This window comes from Zingiber officinale, chromosome 10A, assembly GCF_018446385.1.
Source record: "Zingiber officinale cultivar Zhangliang chromosome 10A, Zo_v1.1, whole genome shotgun sequence".
Taxonomy (NCBI): domain Eukaryota; kingdom Viridiplantae; phylum Streptophyta; class Magnoliopsida; order Zingiberales; family Zingiberaceae; genus Zingiber; species Zingiber officinale.
Window position 1 is genome coordinate 23,310,033 of NC_056004.1, and position 21,234 is coordinate 23,331,266.

Here is a 21,234-nt window from a genome sequence, read left to right on the forward strand (position 1 = left end):
CATGTTTATCGGGAATAACCATATTGCTGTCGTTTAGTTTTGCAGGTTCATTCGGACAGATGTTTTGTTCAATTTACAACTTCGAGCATTCGTATAAACATGACTTTTCTCCGATGGAAGGCAAATTTATCAGAAAAAGGGCCGTCTCTAAACGAAGGAACAAAAAGAAGCATGTTGAGATTCATTTTGAGTGTCCCCCCAGTTGTGGCGGCACTGATGATCACAAGCTATCGTTTCTACGTGTTCCAACTTTTCTATTCCCATTATTGATGCAATATTTCAGCCCCTAGAATTGACTTTTGGCAAATTCCTTCTGAAGATGCACTTCATTTATCAAAAGAAGAACGCATCTATCTCTAGCAATTTTGTTATTGCACGTCTGTTGGCCAGTCTTCTTGTTATTGTTCTCTCACTCTTAGCGTGGCTCATGATGACTTTTCTGGCATTGTCCAAATCATCACCACCATTGTTTGTACGGATAATTTACCTTAGAGAGGTTCATTGAGTTCCCTCCTTTGAGGAACCGCACCTTTAGACTAAGTAGATGTTGATGTACCATTTCCTGATCTCAAGACTATTGTACTGCTCATTTTCTTTCACTTCTAACTGCAAGGTCGCTATGTGGTGGTAAATTGCAGGATATTTTTCTTAAGCGATCAAGAATTAAAATTCATGTGGCAAAAGGCGAAATTGCTTGCTCCTAGCGCTCCCGCCGCACCCGACCCAAGGTCATCATGAGGGAAGTAAATCACAGCATCCTGGACGAGTATGTGGCAGGTGGGGTGAGTTGTACAAGGACCAGAGATTTACGTCTTAACTATCCTGAATTTCGACCCCGCGACCTCATGTGATAAGCATCTCACCACATACTAACTTGGATGACTTGTGGGGTCAATCAAGATTTAAAACTCATGTAGCTTGTGCATGCGGTGTTTGAGTAATTAATTATGCTAGGGTGTTATGTTAGGAGCTACGATATTTTCTGGATTTACTTGGTGATTCAAAATATAGGGTCGAATCATCCATCTCACGATTAATCAGTATAAATGAGATACTTGATAAAATTTAAAAATAAAAAAAAAAAATGCTTAAGGTCACGGTAAAGGCCAAGGAGAATTGATTTTTTACCAATCTATCTGGTTCGGCCAGTTTTAATACTCTGAAATTTGATGCAAATCCAGGATTCTTGTCTCCTTGCACCTCAACATAAAAAAAATGATTTATAGCTTTTTTGTTCAGTTCAATTAAGTTTGAAAGAAAGGAAAACATTTCAGTTTCAATCTGTTTTTTTTTTTGAGCTATGATAGAGCACTTGATCTGATTCAAACTAAATATGTTTACATATGCTAAAAATTTATAGTAATTTTATTTATGATTTAAATAATTCAAATCAAATTGCACCCAAACGGATCTTTTCATTTTTGACTAACTCAATTTTCATCTGGAAGTTCCAATGAATCCAATCTGATCTGATTTCAGAGTTCAAATTGAATGTCCATGAAGCAATTCAAACACCACTCGCTAATCATCTTCATTTACGGGGATTAATTCAGAAAAAAAATCAGTTTAATCTTTAGTATAAGTTATAAATTGATTTGATTTTATATAATCTTTTTTTCATATAATCTAAATTTTTTTTTAATATAATCATCTATTATTACCATTAATGGTTCCCACCCATCTGTATCGTACAGCAGCCATCAACGTCATCAGCTGGCATTGTTATGCTTTTCATTTGCATGGAGTTGTCAATTACGCACGTCTGTGCTTGTCTCTCTCTTTTTTGTCAAACTAAAACCAACTTTTCTCTGACATTTTGATGTAATTTGGATCTGTGGTAGGTTGACGTCGCATTTCTCCGTGTACCTGGCAGTTGCTCAGCTCTCAGGAAAACATGCCCGTGTGTACTTAATATCCATAAAATTATGAACCAATCAAATATAATTAATACCAAAGTTGTTCCATGCGGACAATTGACATGATTGATATGAATACCTATCTATTCATTTATCATCGCCATCATTTCAATTAAAGTTAGATATATTCTTATATATCTACTCCTCCAAACTCAGAATCATTATTCTCAACTGATTAACAGTATCACTAATACTCCATGTCTCCTAAACTCGATCTTGTCCTTTTAATCCGTGCACAGAGGAGTTAATTAAGCAAGAATCTTCTGACACGTAGGCCTCAACGGCCAGTTTTTTTTTAATTTCTTAGTTAATTACTTGGATCACAACAATTAATCCATTTCTAGACAAAAACGCATGCGTGCATAACGCTTAATATTATCTAATTAATTGCTAATCTTCTTAATTTCTTCCTTATGGAAAAATCGACCTTATGTTTTGATCTTACTCGGAAAACAAAAAACAGAATCAAACTGGATAATTAATGACGCGCTTCGTGATTATTCTAGATGATTAGAAAATTACCATCCCAGTTGGGATCACATAGAATTTAATTAGAATTGAGCAGGGAGGTTAATTAATGTAATTAATTCACACGTACGTACGTCAGACGCGTAGAGGAGGAGGAGAAGGAGGGGGGAGCGGTAGCTTCCGGCGGAAGCCAGCCGCGTCCACCGCTACCGGTTTTCCCGGCGAGCCGACGACGACGGTGGTCCCCGCCGGAAAGCGTGGCTTTTCTGGAGATGCCGTGGCCGTTTTCCTCTTCTGGTAATTGCCTGCGAGGAAAGCGTGAACGAACGCCATCGGCTCGAACTTTAGCCGAGCCGATATCCGGCTCAGCTCCCCAATCATTATCCTTTAGTATTAATTCGACACATGTCAATAACCAATCCCTTTTCGCAATTTGACCCTCGAAATTTGCGTAATTTAACTCCGGGCTTAAAAATACGTTAGAGAATTCCGCGTTCGCGACAAGCGGATCGATCCACTGATTCACTTGGCCGTCTGGTTTTTAAGACGAAGAATGCTGACCAAAGCTTTAGAGATGCACTTTTTGCCACGTGTGGATCGCTGAACAAGGAATTGATAATATGGATTCAAAGTTGTCATAATTAGTTCAGCTACAAATGTGATTGAACAATCCAAATATCAATTCCCCTTCATGAACACCACTTTCATCGATCACACTATACATCCAACAGTTTGTGCGGATCAAAATATCAACGCCACGACCTGCAGCTTAATATATTTCTTGCGGCTTCGAACAAATAGTATATTCTATTCCTGATAAGAATCGTAGGATTAACCAAGAATTCTGGCAATATTACAACAATGGCGAGGCTTCTCGCTGAAGTGACTTCAATGACACGGACCTTTGCCTTGGAGGAACTCCCTTCTTATCCTTCTATATAAGACCTATTCCACCTCTTCCCTATGTTCTTTTTTTCTTAACTCCACCTCGATCTCACAGCACCAATTTGTTTGTTTTTTATTTCCTCCAATTGCATATCTCTCTCTCTCTCTCTCTCTCTCTCTATTCTTTGAATCTGTTTCTTCTTCTTCTAGCTCTTGCAATATTTTGAAGGTGCAATTGGCATGGAGGAGGAAGACTGCATGGAGTTGCCTCCGGGCTTCAGGTTTCACCCCACGGACGAGGAGATCATCAGCTACTACCTCACGCCCAAGGTCGTCGACCATACCTTCTCTGCGAGGGCCATGGGTGAGGTGGACCTCAACAAGTGTGAGCCATGGGATCTCCCAAGTAATTATTCAATTTTCCAGCTTATATCTCATCTCGTTTGATTTTTCTTTATGTATGAATTATTTGGTGTGAGATTTGATAGTAATTTGCAGGCAAGGCGAGGATGGGGGAAAAGGAATGGTTCTTCTTCTGCCAGAGGGATAGGAAGTACCCTACGGGGATGAGGACCAACAGGGCCACAGAGGCTGGCTACTGGAAGGCCACGGGCAAGGACAAGGAGATCTACAGGGGCAGAGGTGTCCTTGTGGGCATGAAGAAGACGCTCGTGTTCTACAAAGGAAGGGCACCCAGAGGGCAGAAGACTAACTGGGTCATGCATGAATTCAGACTCGAAGGCAAATCTCCATTCCCTAACAATTCCTCGAGATCTGCACCCAAGGTACTATTCCTTTTTCCCTTCAGCTAGCCAATCATTTTTCTTCTCAAAATCCCAACTTTTGTCGATCCATCCCATCCCAGGACGAGTGGGTCGTGTCTAGGGTCTTCCACAAGAACACAGGAGCAAAGAGAATCCCGCCGCCGAGTACTCTTGGGCCGGAGCTGCAGGCTTCAGATGATTTCTTCTTCGACTCCTCCACCTTGCCTCCTCTCATGGATATGCCTTCCAGCTACCCGATCATGCCCATGGAGGAGCAGCCATTATTTCTGAGCTCAAATTCAACTCAACTCAACGCTGCGTTCCACCCTGCAGTACAGAATCCGAACTCTGCCTACAACCTGCTCGGCTACTCGCACCACCATGATTCCTCTTTGCTGACCACGATAGCCTCGCACAACAGCCTTGATGCATCCAACTCTTTGGTCATCAGGGGGCGTTGCAAGATGGAGCAGAGCTCCGTGTCCATGGGCTGCTGCCCCTCGCAGGACACCGGCCTGAGCACCGACCAAAACGCCGCCGAGATATCCTCGGCCTCGAGGAATTACACTGACTTCGTCGTCGATCCTTCTTCCTCTGGGGCAGCCATGGATTGGGATAACATATGGAAGTACTGATGAATACTGAGAGTTTGTCAATCGATCGATCATAAGCGCATGATTAGTATAGAATTGGCTTCGAGGCCTTTGGGTCTTGGAGTTCGTATACATGTATACTCTCGCTGTATATAAATTAAAAGTTTATTTTGTGTACTAATAATATATCTATTTATAAAAAAGAATTTAATATAATTAAGGAGACGTGAGCAATCATGGATTAATATTTATAATGTACCAATTGTTCTGAGTGGTTCCATTGCATAACAAACAATTTTGCACTCTCCAATTCATTTAATTGCATTTCTTTTTTGATTTTAAGTTGCAACCTAATTTGCCAAAGCTGAAAGAATGAAAGAAAGAAAGAAAGAAAGATGGAAATTTCATACAAAATCTAATTTGTTTTCTTTCATTTTATCAATTCTAATTTATTTAACATTTTTATAAATTCCATTGGTTTATTCTCATCTTTATTTCATTAAGTTATGGTCGCCATCCCAAAAACATAATACATGTTATCGAAGATATAAATTAACTCATTCTCTTAACTTAAATCATTTCATGTCTTTACATTTTATGAATCCCTATGATCTTTATTTCATTAATTATTAATTAGTGTGGCAAAATTACATGATACATGTTAGTTCAAATGCATTAACTCATACTTTATGTTAGGCTTTTTGAATTCCAATAGTTAGTTTATTTTAATCTTTATTTCATTAAGTTTTTATGGATGTGGCAAAGCCACATGATATATGTTATCGCATATGTCTTACTACATTCTCTTTAGTTAAAATGTTTTAACACCCTAATTTTATTGCCTTTGCTTACATTTATGAATTCTAGCACTTTATTCCTACCCTAATTTAATTAAGTTTTAACACATGTTATCTCAAACATGACTTGCTTTAGATAAGTGCTTTAATATATACTTTCATCCAAAATTTATTATACATTGGCGTGGCAAAGTCACATGATCCGTGTGATCGGGCATGTCGTATTTGGTTTGCTTTAACTTAAATGCTTTATCTACACGAGAATTCTACGTTGCCTTTGTTGTCGTAAGTGCTCACATGTATACTCACACTTCTATTGCAATATTATCTCAATTCCCAAATTGATTTTGTCGTCCGCGTGTTTGTTTTTCTGAATGTCTTAGAAATGTTCGACTCGATTTTAAAAGTTTATGTGGTATTTAGGTGAAGCCTTCATGATAAACATGAACAAGTTGTTCACACATGACCAAAGGCATTTGAATTTAATGAGTCATTTATCTTTTCAAATTGAAAAGATTGAAGTCATTTGGATATACCTCGTGATCACAAGATTGATTTGAAGTACTCAAATTGAAGTGCATAAAAACTTGACATAAATGGAGTATAGTTGAATATACTGGCTCTACATTCTTTATAATCAATTAAAACTAGTTAAAAAATGATCATTTAGTAATTAAGTAAACAACTCTAAATAGCATTAGCTAGGATTACTTTCTCCCTTCTTCCACCATGCTTCTCCTCCTCTTGCCCTTGGTTTCCTCTGCCTCAATTGTTGTTGATGCCCCCCTCCCTTTGCTCCTACACTTTTTCAACCAAAACAATCTTTGTCTTCACTATGCTTTATGTTCTTCTTCTCTACCACTTGCTCTTCCTTTCCCACAAATAGCCAATCCTCCTTTTCAACTCTTTGTCCTTTTAATTCTTGAAACTCATTGCCCATCTCTACTTCATGCTCACTTAGTCACTTTACTATTATCAATTACCACTCCTATCCCATCAAAGCAATTAAATTTCATAATTGAATATTTTTATATTAATTTTATGCTTAAATCTATGGCAGTCTTATTTATCTTCCATAAATATTGTGAATTATATGTTTTAATGACATTCGTGAATTAGTTCTGACATTGAAAAGTTGAGAAGAACTATTTATTGAAGATGAAAAATAATCACATACAAACTCACAGCACTAGAAAAATCAAGAAAAATATATCATTAATCAATAATATAATTATGAGAACACGTCATATATATATATATTACTAATCCAAACAAGAACTCTTGAAAAACATCTTAAACAATATCATTTATAGTTGATTTGTAGATTGTGAACATATAACATAACTAAAATGTAAATAGTTGGTTGCCCTAGGCCTCCTTGTTGGTACTCATTTTACCACTAGCTTAATCATCCCTCACTTGACTCAGTCAAACATATTAGCTTGCTTTACAAGGCAGCTTGATTTTTTTGGTCAATTTGTTTTGTTTGATCTGACTGATCTATTCATTCCAAATGGGATCACCCAATTTAGCTAACCCAATCGAATACTAATGATCATCGAAATGAGACTTTGTATCACCCAATCAGCATGTCTATCAGCCTCAATGACTTATTCACTCCAAATATCTAACCAATTAGCTATATCCATGGGACTTGATTGGCTTATCCTTTTAAGCTCCACCGGTACATCCAATTACTCTTATTTTAATGCACATTTATATAACACACATAAATGTTGGTACAGTCGACCTTGATCAAAGTTGATCAAGATTGTTTTGCGTCTCAATGTTTGATGGTTTAATGAAAAAATTAAATAAGTCAAGGTTGATCAGATATTTAATAATTGAGAAGTCCAAGTGAATTACGGTATGTTAGAACCGATGCTAGCTAGAGGGGGAGTGAATAGTTTTGATCACGTCAATTGAATGCACAACGGAAACTTGAATTAAATTCAACACCAACAAAATAAGAACACATGCTAACACGTTTGGTTTTACTTGGTTCACCGCCTCCCAATATGACTACGTCCAAGCCCTAGTCCTAACAACTACTATCACTATCCTTCTCCTTCTCTGACACCTTCCAGATGCGAAGAAGCATTTTACAACCTTTTCTTCCAAACAATATAAGCAATATAAAGATACAAATATAAATACAGAGCAAAACAAATTTGCAACGATCACTTTGATTTTGCTTGCTTTTTTATTCCTTTGGATTGCCTCTTGATCGTAGGAAATGCAGTAACACTTCATCTCCAACCGCTCAAGAATTGGCATTGAAAATCTCCTTCAAACCCTTCTTTTATAACCCTTAGGTCGGAGCTAATTTTCACCTATCAGTCGACTAATCTTACCCATCAATCGATTGATTCACTGTTGATTCGAATGTTACTCTGACTTGTCAGCTCAATGACTGCATCTATCTCAACATCAGTCAACTGATCATTATCATCAATCAAGTCCCGCAGCTGAGTTCTGAACATTATGTTCACTCAAACTATTACCATCATTCGAGTTTTCAGCTTTCGTGCATTGTTATAGTGACCATCAAGCAACTGCCATGTAGCAACATGGCAGTAAAATATTGTTCGCGATTACTATAGTAGCACCACAACAATACTGTAGCAGTATTGTAGCAATTATATGTTTTGAGGTTTATTCGTCCATTAGTCGATCGATTGACACTATCAATTAGTTAATACTTCTATTTCAACTTTATCAAGATTGAATTCTTGTCTTGTCCGGTATCCAGTTGACCTCAACCTACCAGGACTTTCTTTACCTATATTTGGTTAACCTTGATCTGTCGAGACTTCTTGTTGCCTAGCATCCGATCAACCTTGACTTGTCGGAACTTCCACATTTCCTAGCATCCGATCAACCTAGATCTATTAGGACTTCATTGTCGTTTGACATCTGGTCAACTTTAACTTGCTAGGACTTCACACCTCATGCCAACTCTATGTTAGATTTTCGACTGTTAAGTGCCCGATCAACCGTAATTCACTTGAACTTTCCTTTGGCCAAGGACTTTTGATCACCAAGTGTCCAGTTAACCGTGGTCCATTTGAACTTTCCGTCTCATGCCAACTCCATGTTGGACTTTGGAGTGTCAAGTGTCTAATCGACTATGACCCATTCAGACTTTTCATATCTTGTCAAGTATTCGGTCAATCTTGACATACTTGACTTTTCGCTCAACCAACTTAACATATGGATCCACTGTCAAATATCTGATCAACCTTGACCTACTTGACATCTCACTTGACCAACTAACATATTGATCTACTGTCAAATATTTGGTCAACCTTGATCTACTCAACATGTCACTTGACTAACTAACATATTGATCAAATATTGAAATCCCAACTCGAGTGAATTCAAGCTTGATCAACCTAGTCAACTTTGACTAGGGTTTGATTGCACTGACATAGTTAATTGGACATTTGATAGTTAGAAGTTCATCAAGGGAGATGTATTGCAATGATGAAATTATGATAGATCAAGGTTGATTAGATGCTAGACAAGTGAAGTCCAAGCATATTAAGGTTAATTGAATGTTAAACAAATAAAGTTCTGATAGATTGAGGTCAACCAGATATTAGACAAAGTGAGGTATCAATAGACTGATTATGAGATATCAATTGGATATTAAACAAGGCCTAAAATAGAGGTATCAATAGATTGATATGGGAATAGCAATTGACTGATGGGTCTGAAACATTGAGTTCTAGGTTTGAGGGATTTATAATGTAATCAATCAACTATTAGATATAATTAGTTGACTTATACATCAACTGAGTGAGGAATTCAACTGATGACATTGTTAGAGAGAACAAAAAGTTGATTGCAACACTAGATTACTGCTCTAATAGTCGATTGTTAGGTATATAACAGTCGACTATTGACTGAGATATTGAGTTAAAAGGAGCAGTTGAGTGATCAAAACTCGACAAAGTTCGAATTCTGAAAGAGCAATAAACTGTTGGGCATAAAATAGTCACAATAATAACTCTATTAAAGAGGATTTTGTGGAGGATTTTGAGTGTCAGTTCTTAGATACTTTGAAGGGGAAAGTGTTGTTACATTCCAAACCTTCATAAAGCAATCCAAAGTAATGAAACACCAAGCAAAGCAAAAGTCACTTATGAAAATTATTATTTACATTGTATTTTATTTTTCTCTCTATCTTTGTATTTTACTTGTTTGTTTGTACAAACAAATATTGCAAGAGGTTTCTATAGGTGGAATTGGCCCTTGGTCAAGGTTGACAAAGTTGACCAAGTTTGAGTAGACTCGAATTGTAATTTTGATATTTTGATCAATATGTTAGTTGGTTGGGTGAGATGCCAAGTAGATCAAAGTTGATTAGATACTTAACAATTCAATATGTTAAGTTGATTGAGGAAAAAGTCAAGTAGGTCAAAAGTTGACCAAATATTTGACAAGATATTAAAAGTTCAAGTGGGTCACGGTCGACTGGACACTTGGCGGTTGGAAGTTCAATATGAAGTTAGTATGAGACAAGAAGTCCAAATGAGTCACAATTGACTGGACACTTGATGATCGGAAGTCTAAAAAGTAATTGGTAAGAGGAAAGTCCAAATGGATTGTGATTGACTAGACATTTGGTAATCATAAGTCCAACATAGAGTTGACATGAGGCATGAAGTCTCGGTAGGTCAAGGTTGATCAGATGTTAAATAACGATGAAGCCTTGAAAGGTCAAAGTTGATTGGATACTAGGCAACGAGGAAGTTCCGGTAGGGATATTGACTAGCTGCTAGACAATAGGAAGTCTCAACAGGTTAAGTTGATCGAATGTCAGACAAAGGAAGTCTTGGTAGGTTGAGGTCAATAGGGTACGAGACAAGATGAGAATTTGACTTTAATAAGGTTGAAACTGGAGTATTAGTCGATTGGTAGGGTGTATCGATCGACTAATAAACATAAACCCCCCAAAACCTTAAAAAAATATGATTGTTATAGTGTTGATATAGTACTACTATTGCAGTTAATGTAAGCATCCTTTTGCTTTAGTAAATTGCTCTATTATTACTACAACATTGCTACAGGAACAATATATCCAGAGGCGAAACATAAGAGGGGGCTAGCCTAGGCTTTAGCCCATGCTACCCCCTCATACATGTCAAGAATCCATTAAGTTTTATGTTTTTGAAATTTAAAAAAGATGACATTGGGAGAAAAGTTACATAACCATCATTAATAATCTTTATAATTTTAAAATATCAATTTTTTTAAGTTAAAAGAAATAAAAAATGAAATAAATTTATGAAAGAAAATTTATTTTCTAACTGTGAAGTTCGGTTGACTTAGAGGTGAAACAAAAGAGGCTAGTCCCCTCCTTATAGAGGTATATTATCTAATTTAAATACTAAATCTTATTATAAATTTTTTAACTAGCTCAATGTATCCTCATCTTTATATCAAGACTTCAAATTTAACCTAAATTTTAAAAGTCCAAATATTTTCTAACTAGCCCAGATGTTGAATCCATAATAGATGAGTTTGATGAGAAGTCTCATAGAATAAAATATAGTATCAATAAACTTAATTTATTATATTTTTAGTATCTTGTAGGGTTATTCTCTTTATACTCTTTTAATCTATTTTTATTTTTTTGAATTATTTATTTTATATTTTACTTAAATATTATCATTATATGGAAGACTTATTATATAATATGATACATTAATTTTTGTATGAATAAAATTTTTTCATATAAAAAAATGATAATTTATTTTAAATTTTGCCCATCTCAGAATAAAATCCTGATTTCGCCCCTGAGTATATCGACTGATGTATTCGATCAATAAACTCATAGCTTCATAAATCTATCAGAAGCTTTGGAATTCGACTGTTTGATTTGATTGATGATATCAATCGTCTAATGATATATATCAGTTGAGTGATGGTTTAAGAAATCAACCAGAAATAAATTTATTTAACCATTTGACTCTACCGATGATTTCAATCGCCTGATGATTGATATCAATCGATTGATGTCGATCAGGAGTTGAACATATGCATGTTAATTCAACTACAAGATTTGACTGATTGTTATTAGTTGATCGATTGTTCTGATGAATCAATCGACTGATATTTAAATTATCGACAAAATCAAACATATTTTAGAAAGTTCAGAGGTCGTTTAACGCCAAGAAGAATGTTGAAGACCATATTAATCACTGATGGATAAGATCAGTCGACTAATATGCAGCTTTAGAAATTGATCATAAACTTTAGAATTTAACTGTTTGACTTAATTGATGACATCAATTGACTGATGATAAATATCAGTCGATTGATGACTTTAGAAATCAACTAGAAGCAATTTGATTCGACTGTTCAACTCGACTGATGATTTCAATTGTCTGATGATTGATATCAGTCGATTAATATCGATCAAGAATTGAACATAAGCATGTTAATTTAACTACGAGATTTGACTGATTATTATCAGTTGATTGTTTGCTTGGACGAATCAGTCAACTAATGTTCGAATTATCAACAAAATCATCTATATATATATATATATATATCAACTAATGTTCGAATTATCAACAAAATCATCTATATATATATATATATATATATAGTTTTGTTAAAATGCGGACTCATCCGCGACCTACATATTTTGGTTTTTTTTTAATATATTTTTGATTTTTTTTTTACCTTCCTCGTTCTCCTCTCTCTCGTCGTGTGCATGTGCCAGCCTCGCCGCCCTCCTCGCCGCTGGCCGGCCGGGCACCACCCACCGGTCACCCCGCCTCATCGCCTTCGGCCGCCCACCACCCGCCGACCAACCGCCGACAGCCAAAATCCCAGCCGAAATCCGGCCGCGATTGCGGTCGCTAGCGTGGTGGCCAGATCGTGGCCGGATTTCTGTCGGATTCCTGTTGAAATCCGACCGGGAATCGGATGGAGTCTGGCAGCGACCGGATTCCGGCCGCGATGGCGCCAGATTCCGGCCGCGATCGCGCCATCGTTATCGCGACCGCACCTGCCTCCGTCGCAATCGCGTCCGGACGCGCCCGCGTCAGGATTCCGATGAAGGCGCGTCCGGATTCCGGCGCGATCATGGCCGGAATCCGGATACGACCGCGCCGGAATCTAGTCGCCTGCCCAACACTGTCGGAATCGCCTGTATCGCGGCTGGAATAGAGATGTGGCCGGAATCCATGCCGCGATCCTCGACGGGTTCACCCCATGGGCTATAGTATGGGTGGGGTCCAAGCGGCCGGAGGCCGCCGGCGGTGGGCAGATGGCCGGCGGCAGGGCGGGTGGTGGGCGTGTGACGTGAGCTGCTTCTCGGCGAAACGCACCGAGAACGAACGAAGCAGGAGGAGAAAAAAAAATAAAGAAGAAAGAGAAAATTTTTTATAAAAAAATGACATGACAATAAGTCCGTAGCAATCCGTAAATAATGGTCCGTAGCATATCATCTCTCTCTCTCTCTCTCTCTCTATATATATATATATATATATATATATATATATATATGATAGTTCAAAGGTCGTTTGACATCAGGAACAATGACGAAAACCATATTAATCACTGATGGGTAAGATGAATTAATGAAAAGAGGGAACGACGAATATAGAAGTAGTGTATCGCTATATAATAGTTATTTCCAAAGTAGAATAAGAATAATTATTCTTTATAAATTAAAAATTACAATTCGAAATTAATATTCTGAGAATATCTTTCAACTAGATATATAAATATTTATTTAATCAACATTCATAACAGTAAAATAGTTATTTCTACGATCTAACTACAAATAGAAAACTAAATCTCGAAAGATGGCCAATAGATCCTTCCACTAATCAGGGTAACGTAAGAAGGAAAAAAAAAGATTTTTCATTTATCCGTTAATATAGATAAACAGATAAAACAAATAAATTCATTATATCATCCACCTATTTCTCAATTTGGTCTATACTTATCCTTTCTTTCATTTTCCCAAGTAAACAGGCTCCAAAGGTGCTTAAGTTTCCATTAATCAGTCATTCCCTTGAATTACTTCTTTAAACCTCTCTTTCTGCAAATATATACTTCGGTTCATTGCTTGGATGCAGCTTTCATGCGCGCATTAAATGCTGGACAATAAACACACTTTTTATCTATTTATTTTCGTTCCTATTCTTCTACCCTAATTCCTCGTACATAAAGTATTCTTCACCAAAGAACGTGGGATATTGGATCCTTATCTTGTCCTGTATTCCGGGTATTTTGGCATGCGCAATAAACATTAATTATTTTGGAAAAAAAGAATGGTGTTTTTTATATTGTTATTAGTAAACATCCACAGTACTTCTCTGTGCTAAGGAATGTAGGAAACCAACCGCTTTCTTCGAAGCAACAACTACTACGTGTTGCAACTTGAACAGAATGATAATTTCTCGAGCCATTATTGTTGCGTCAATGTGCACTCATCCTTGCCTCAATCACCTATTCGGATTTGGATATTATTGACACTGTCTTATATGATAATCTAAGATGAATTGCGTCCGGATAGGTAGGTTATTATGCTAAAAGTCACTCAATGATTTTTGTTAATTAAATCGTGGAAAACGTTACCTTGTGATGTTTACTAAGAAAAAACAAATTATCATGAATCAATGTGAGTTTTCTTATTGTTTTATTTTATTTGTTTTTGTCTAATTCCACATATATAATTAAATTTTAAATAAAGTATCTAAATATATCTTTTTTTTCAGTAATTATAATACTTATAATTTTTAAATTAAACGTCAAATTCCTACAATATGCTAGATTTACTTTCTTTTGTACTTCTACTTCTACTTCTGCTATAATATAAAATCATTTGAAAATAATAACTACTAATTATATAACATGTGAGATTGTAATTAGAAAGTTAATCCCAATAAATACACCTCTACATCCTAAACTTTTGTGATTTACCTTGTCTCTGTTGCATCTTTTCTCTATGTTTGATAATCTTCGCTCTCATCTAATTTTCAAGTATTCTTTACTTGTTGTTGTGTCATACACAATTAGACCCCTTGTTTGCTAGTGCCCTCTCATTACTTTCGTTGTTACCTAGTCTTGGTCTTGAGTTTGTGTCAACCTCTTCTCCCAATTCCCTCTCTCTGTTTGGTGACTTCATTTCCATTATTTGCGCCCCCCTCCCCACACTACACCGAGTCCCTTTATATATATATATATATATATATATATATATATATATATATATATATCTATTGTGAACAAGACTTTAGTCTCACACTAGGAGTTTAAGGTATATTAGTTGGTTTATATTATTTTACAAGTATTGTAGTTGTAAACAAATGCATAAAGAGAGACTCTCTCTCACGTATGACTGCAAGGGGAGAGGAGGAGGAGGGGGGATCCAAAACCCGGATTGCACTAAACCAAGGTGACTTGTGCGCGAGCACGACTTGCGCATGTCGAATGGTGGATTGGTTGATAAAAAATTTACTTAAGCGAATGAACAAACGTTTTGCCACTTGAATATTTTTGCTTGTTACTCAAATATAATAGATGCATTAATCGATGATTAATGAAGAATCTGTAACCTCCATACATTTGAGCTGGACGAATTAATGGGCAATAAATGACTTTAATTCAGCCATTGAATACTACAAGGGTCTAAGATCCTATACAAGGAGGTTGTGACCAAGAGCAAAAGAGAGCTAATAGCAAAGATTTTCCTTCACCTTCGCTCCCCCAAATCTTCTCGCCATCATGTATTTTTCCTCAGTGGTCTGCCTGTGATAGCAATTGGATGCTTTCTCAGTTCACCATGAACATCCAGTGTTTAGTTGTGTACGTGGTTCTGTTGTTGTATCATGGGAAACAGACGTTCATCATAATCTTAAAGCGCCGCCGGAGGAGGACGAATCTGTTTGAAAGCAAGCCTCAACATCTTCTTTTTCTGCAACTTGGACTCTACAATTAGGAGTCTGCACTCAGAGTCGAGAGTCTACACTCGGGAGTCAGGAGTCACGAGTCTACACTTAGACTCAAGAGTCCAGAGTCTGCACTTGAGAGTCGGGAATCTGCACTCGGGAGTCAGGAGTTTGCAACTCCGACTCTGCAGTCGGGAGTTTGCACTCCAGAGTTGGGACTCCGACTCTGCAGTCGGGAGTTTGCACTCCAGAGTTGGGAGTTTGCATTCAAACTCTGTATTCAGGAGTCTGCACTCTGACATACAAGGTAACCCATTTTTTCAGCCAACTCAGTCATCCCAAGTAGTTCTTCCTTCCCTACTTGGCAGCCTGAGATTATCAGCTAAAGTCAACTTAACAGATAAGTCTGATTTGGTTTATAATTTCAATTTAGATGGTTTCCCCTCTCTCTCCGATAAGATTGTCCAACAATCTTAAAACATACTCGTTTATGTTGAGATGACCATAAAAAGTATTGAGGTGCAATAGACTCATTACATGAAGACCTCCTTTGCTTCGATTGGAAATATTCCAATCAACCATAGAAAAGGCCAGAAACGTTTACTAGGTTGAACTTCAAGAAGTGGAAGTAGAAGATGCTTTTCTATTTGACTATGTTCACTCTATCTCGATACTTGACTAAGGACCCTCCTAAACATGCTGAGAAAGTTGATATTCAGACCATTAGTACAGTGGAGGCATAGACTCATTCTGAGTTCCTTTACCGAAATTACATCCTCAACCGCCTTGTCGACTTGCTGTATGTTGTGTATAATACAAAGAGAACGAACAGATAGCCGTGGGAGTCCCTAGACAAGAAGTACAAGACGAAGGATGTGGGGGCCAAGAAATTCATTGTGGGCCAATTCCTGGACTACAAGATGGTTGATTCTAAGACGGTGATCAACCAAGTCTAGGAGCTTCAGGTAATCTTGCATGAGATCCACTTGGAAGGTATGGTTCTGAGTGAAATCTTTCAGGTGGATGCTATCATTGAGAAGTTGCCTCCCGGCTGGAAGGACTTCAAGAATACCTGAACTATAAGCTGAAGCAGACTTCAAATTGAAGAAGACAACAAGAGTTCGAGAGAGAGTTATTCTCTCAGGCTACTGTAAAAGCCAACATGATCGAGCACAGTCAAAACTCAAAACGGAAGAAACCTAAGTCTTCCAAGATGAGACCCAGAGGAGGCATAAGCAAGGAAAAATTCTCTAGGAAGTACTTTAAATGTGACCGAGTCGGTCATAAATCTTCAAAGTGTAGAAAGACGAAGAAGAAGCAAGAGGCCAACCTGAATGAGAGACCATAAATGAATGACCTTTGTGTCATGATATCTAAACTGAACCCGGCGGGGTTCAAACTCGCGGTAATGGTGGATCGATATCGGTGCCACCAGACATATCTGCTACAACAAGGAGCTACTCCACAACTTTGAAGAAATTAAAGATAGAGAAAAATTGTTCATGAAAAACTCAAAAACCTCATACATCATGGTCCAAGGAAAAGTGGTACTAAAGCTAACCTCGAGCAAGGAGTTGACTCTTAATAATGTGTTATATGTTTCGTAGATTTGAAAAAATTTAGTGTCTGAATCACTTCTGAGCAAGCATGGCTTCCATATTATTTTTGAGTTGGATAGAGTTGTTTGGTCCAAAAATGTAATATTTTTAGGAAAGGGTTATGTAACCGAAGGGATATTCAAGCTCAGTGTAATGACGATTACACCCAAAGTTAATAAAATTGCAAACTCTTTCATTTATATGCTTGAGTATTCATGTTTATGGTATGAAAGATTATGACATATTAATTATGATGTGTTGCGTAGATTAATTAATATGAAAAGCATACCAACATTCCACTTTGACCTGAAACACAAGTGTGAAATTTGTATTGAAGTGAAAATGATAAGGACATCCTTTTAACATGTTGAAAGAAGCTGCGAACCACTCAGCTTAATTCAAACCGATATGTGCAACCTAAAAGATACACTGATACGTGGTGGAAATGAGCACTTCATCACTTTTATAGATGATAACACAAAATATTGTTATGTGTATTGATGTCTCCTTTTTTCACTCACTCGAGCTTCTCCTCAGTAAGTCCTCCCTCCTCCACTACAACAAAAACCCTCATAGACATCGGTTTTCCACCGGTGTCTATTACATTTTCGACCGATGTCTATGAAGGCGATGTAAAAGGTCTGCCATTTTAGACATCGGGTTAAAATCGGTGTAGTATCTAACAACACCGGTGTTCGAATCGGTTATTAACCGGTATAGTATCACTTAACGACACCGTTTCATCAACGGTGTAAAACTGATGTAATATTATATGTTAATAACACCAGTTTTGGCAGCGGTGGAAAACCGATGTAATATCAATATTGTTTAACGACGCTGATTCGATTTCCGAAATAGTGAAAACCGATATTATACAACATTTTAATAGTACAAAATTTAGTTAATATTATACATCGGTGTATCTAAACACACCAAGTCAATATCCATGTAACCAACACATAAATATTATTCTTACAATATAAAAAGATAATAGATATTGTATACATCAAGTCCGTATCCACAAATTACACAAATATTCTTCTTACAACATCAAAAGATAATTAACTATGATGCCTAAATCGCATTGGCTGATGACAAATCATCGACAGGGGCTAAATCACCTTGAAAAATTATATCAAGCTTATAGTTGCAGGGAGCAGTGTTGCCATTTTCAGTCAACTTCTGTAAAAATCTTCTACCATTGTTGACTTTATGTTTGTAGCTGATGGCAAACGCATTTCATCAATTTCTATTGTAAGCAAGGCGTCGCATACAACCCGTCCAACTTGGAGAATTTTTAGGCAACCTGATAGGATGTAGTTGTAATGAGCAAAAAGATCAACAACGAAAGATCAACTGCATTAGATAGGGCACTTACTTGCAACTGGGCATCGAGGATGTGGTTTCTTTGTGCTTATGTAGTGGATTACTGGTTCCTTCTCATAAATGTGCTTGCAGTCCATCTTGCTTGATGAAGAACAACAGACAGAAAGAACACGGTTTATGACTTTAATAATAATAATAACATACCTTTTGCTTAGGAAACAAAAAAAAAGTGAAACAGACTAGTCATAAGCTTCTTCATCACTTGATAAATAAATATACATCAAGCATTGTTCAAGGAACATGAACAATTGAATCAACAGAATCTGCTAAAAGGTTTTTTTGAGTTGTTAGAAGGAAATATAAGTAGAAAGCTATGGAATGTTGTCTACGACATTAACATATCCTGGGAATACGCAAGGACCAATGTTTAATTGTATATGATACCAATGTTTTATTGTATATGATATTCTCATTTTCTAAAAGTGCATTATAAACGATTCTAACGTTTTTCCATTCATAATTTCCAAATGGCTTACTATTAATATTTTCTTCAAATTAACATTAACAAGTACAAAAATTTACTACCTCCTTTGGTCTTGAGCACAGTAAAATGTTTTAAGGATCAAATATACTAATTACCATGATGTTGCAAATCAACCGAAAGAGAGCTAAATCACTGCTTGGTACACTCTACACACTAACAGCATGATTCACAAACATAACTGCTACTAGCATTGTAGATCAACATTGTACAACATATGATTACCCAGTATGTAATATTTTTATATTACCAAGATACAGAATATGAAAGAAACAATTGACCAAACCCAAATTCTAAGGTTTTTTCAGTATCAAGAAAAGAAAAAAAAAACAACATGCAAGGATGATCTGAACTTAACAACCATATAAAAAGCATAGAGAATTTTCTCTTAGTGAAAGATGAGACTTGATAAGAAGACAATTACAGTCCTAGAATATGCAATCAATGAGTTAAAGATCTATGCAATGAACTTGCAGGATAATCAGAACAATAAGATAAGATGACATTCATAATTGTATTATTATGCCATAACTAAAATCCATGATGAAGCAATGCCAACTGCATCAGATTCTTTCCTACTTTGACAAACACACTCATAATAGCATTAAATAGAAAGTTGACCACAAAAGATTCAGCAACGCCTACTTTATACATGAAAATGCATCAATCAATGAACTTGCCACAAATGAAAACAATATGAGGCATGCATGATAGCAAGGATACACTTTCCAGCATCTGAAGGAAGAAGTCTCATTTCAGTGACTTTTGACAATTCCAAATCATCATTACTTTCTGAATCTGAGCTTTCAGACTCTTCATCTTCGTCGCCTATCTCGATCTGATGAAGAATCTAGCAAATAGTACATAAGCAATAAAGTAAAAAATAGCACAGGAGCCATCAGCCAATCTGACTATCCTCAATGGTGTAACTCAAATTTGTCGCTCAAATAATTCAAATCCTTCAGGACATTATTACTATAAAGGACCATTCTCAGCTAGTAATCACCAACTCAAATAGGCAACCTCAAGCACCAACATGTAGCTATCCAAGAAACAACTTACCGGTAGCCCCTTAATTCATGCTTAGAAAATTCAAGTCAGAGGCAACAAAAGTTCAAGTTTACCAATCAGTGAGGGAAAATAGCACATTATCGAGCACCACAATGAATTCTCCAAAAAAAACACAGAAAGCTTTCTAATGTTCAAGATAAACAGAAAAGAAAAAAAAAGTTACGTTTTGTAATTTTGATCCTTTGGATCCAATAGAAGTTCAGGTAGAACCAACCTAAACTCAGTCATAGATCAAATACCTGAGTATAGATGCAAGGAAAGGGGTAGGTCTCCAGGTCCCTTGACACAGCGTGGAGGGACAACAACAAGAAATCCACCGCATACCCTTTCCCTTTGTCGGCGTTGCTCAGCCAAATCACCCTCCTGCAGGATCCACTCACATCTAAGAGAAGACAAGAAGTAAGAAACTGAGTGAGCGTGGCACTGATACCTTGAGGTGACGTAGAGAGTTCCAGGCGACTCCATGGGTCAGGAACCAAGGGCGATGGCGACGCTAGGCTCAACATGCATCAGCTCCTCGTCGTCATCGGAGTCCAGCAGGGGCCGCCCATCGTCGTCGACGACGCGACCATCGAAGTGCATGCAACAACCCTAAACCCATAGCGGGAGTATCTTAGGGTTCCCAGGACATAATGTCCCTTTTTAATCTAGCACAGAGAGCTCAAAGGCCTTCTTCAGAAGGCCTCTCCGGTGCTTGGAAAAGGTCACTTGCCGGCTGGCTAGGTTCTCTATCCTCCTCATTTGTGTCTTCCCCCTCACCATGTCGACCGATTAGTTGATAACACACCTGGAGGCAGCGCCGAATCCTACCGCGAGCAGCAAAATCAGCGAGCAAGGAGCTCCGATCAGTCCTGGCCACGCGAGGATCGACAAGGAGGGATCAAATCAGAAGAAGGCGATGAGGAATCGAGGTTACCAGATATGGGATCGAGAAAGAGTGGAGGAGGGTGACTTCTAGCGACCCGACGACGACTCCAAGCCACACAGGCAGCCTCTTCTCACCCAAAGGGAGGAGTTGGAGGAGATGCGGTGTGGTTGGACGGAGAAGCAAGGACGTCCTGTGTTGATCCTAAATCGGGAGAGGAAGGGGCGTCGATCTAGGGGGTGGTAACCCTAGGTGAAGGAAAACCCTAAGGGGCGGCAACCTTAGGTCCTAGGGGGTGGTGACCCTAGGTGGAGAAAAATCCTAGGGGGCGGTAACCCTAGGTGGAAAGTCCAGTCGGTCTGGAGGATCGGACTGGCTTCAGGTAAATCTCCTGAGTGGAGTAGGTGAGGACGTGTTCCCCGTAGAGGGAACAGTAGACGTCGGGTCGACCTAGGGTTTCCGGTCGGAAACTTGAAGTCAGACTCGGTCAGTC

The 21,234-nt window shown here is 37.6% G+C and overlaps 1 protein-coding gene and 1 pseudogene across 1 annotated transcript; one reads left to right on the top strand and one right to left on the bottom strand.

Annotated features, from left to right (window-relative positions):
• Positions 1 to 3,355: 3,355 nt before the first annotated feature.
• Positions 3,356 to 4,843, top strand: LOC122027365 (NAC domain-containing protein 92-like). The gene is made up of 3 exons (XM_042586313.1): positions 3,356 to 3,675; positions 3,768 to 4,054; positions 4,135 to 4,843. Exons 1-3 carry the CDS (start codon positions 3,510 to 3,512, stop codon positions 4,666 to 4,668), a joined length of 987 nt encoding a protein of 328 aa, XP_042442247.1. The 5' UTR covers positions 3,356 to 3,509; the 3' UTR covers positions 4,669 to 4,843.
• Positions 4,844 to 19,470: 14,627 nt separating this feature from the next.
• On the bottom strand, positions 19,471 to 20,458 carry LOC122026517 (annotated as a pseudogene).
• Between the last annotated feature and the right edge of the window lie 776 nt (positions 20,459 to 21,234).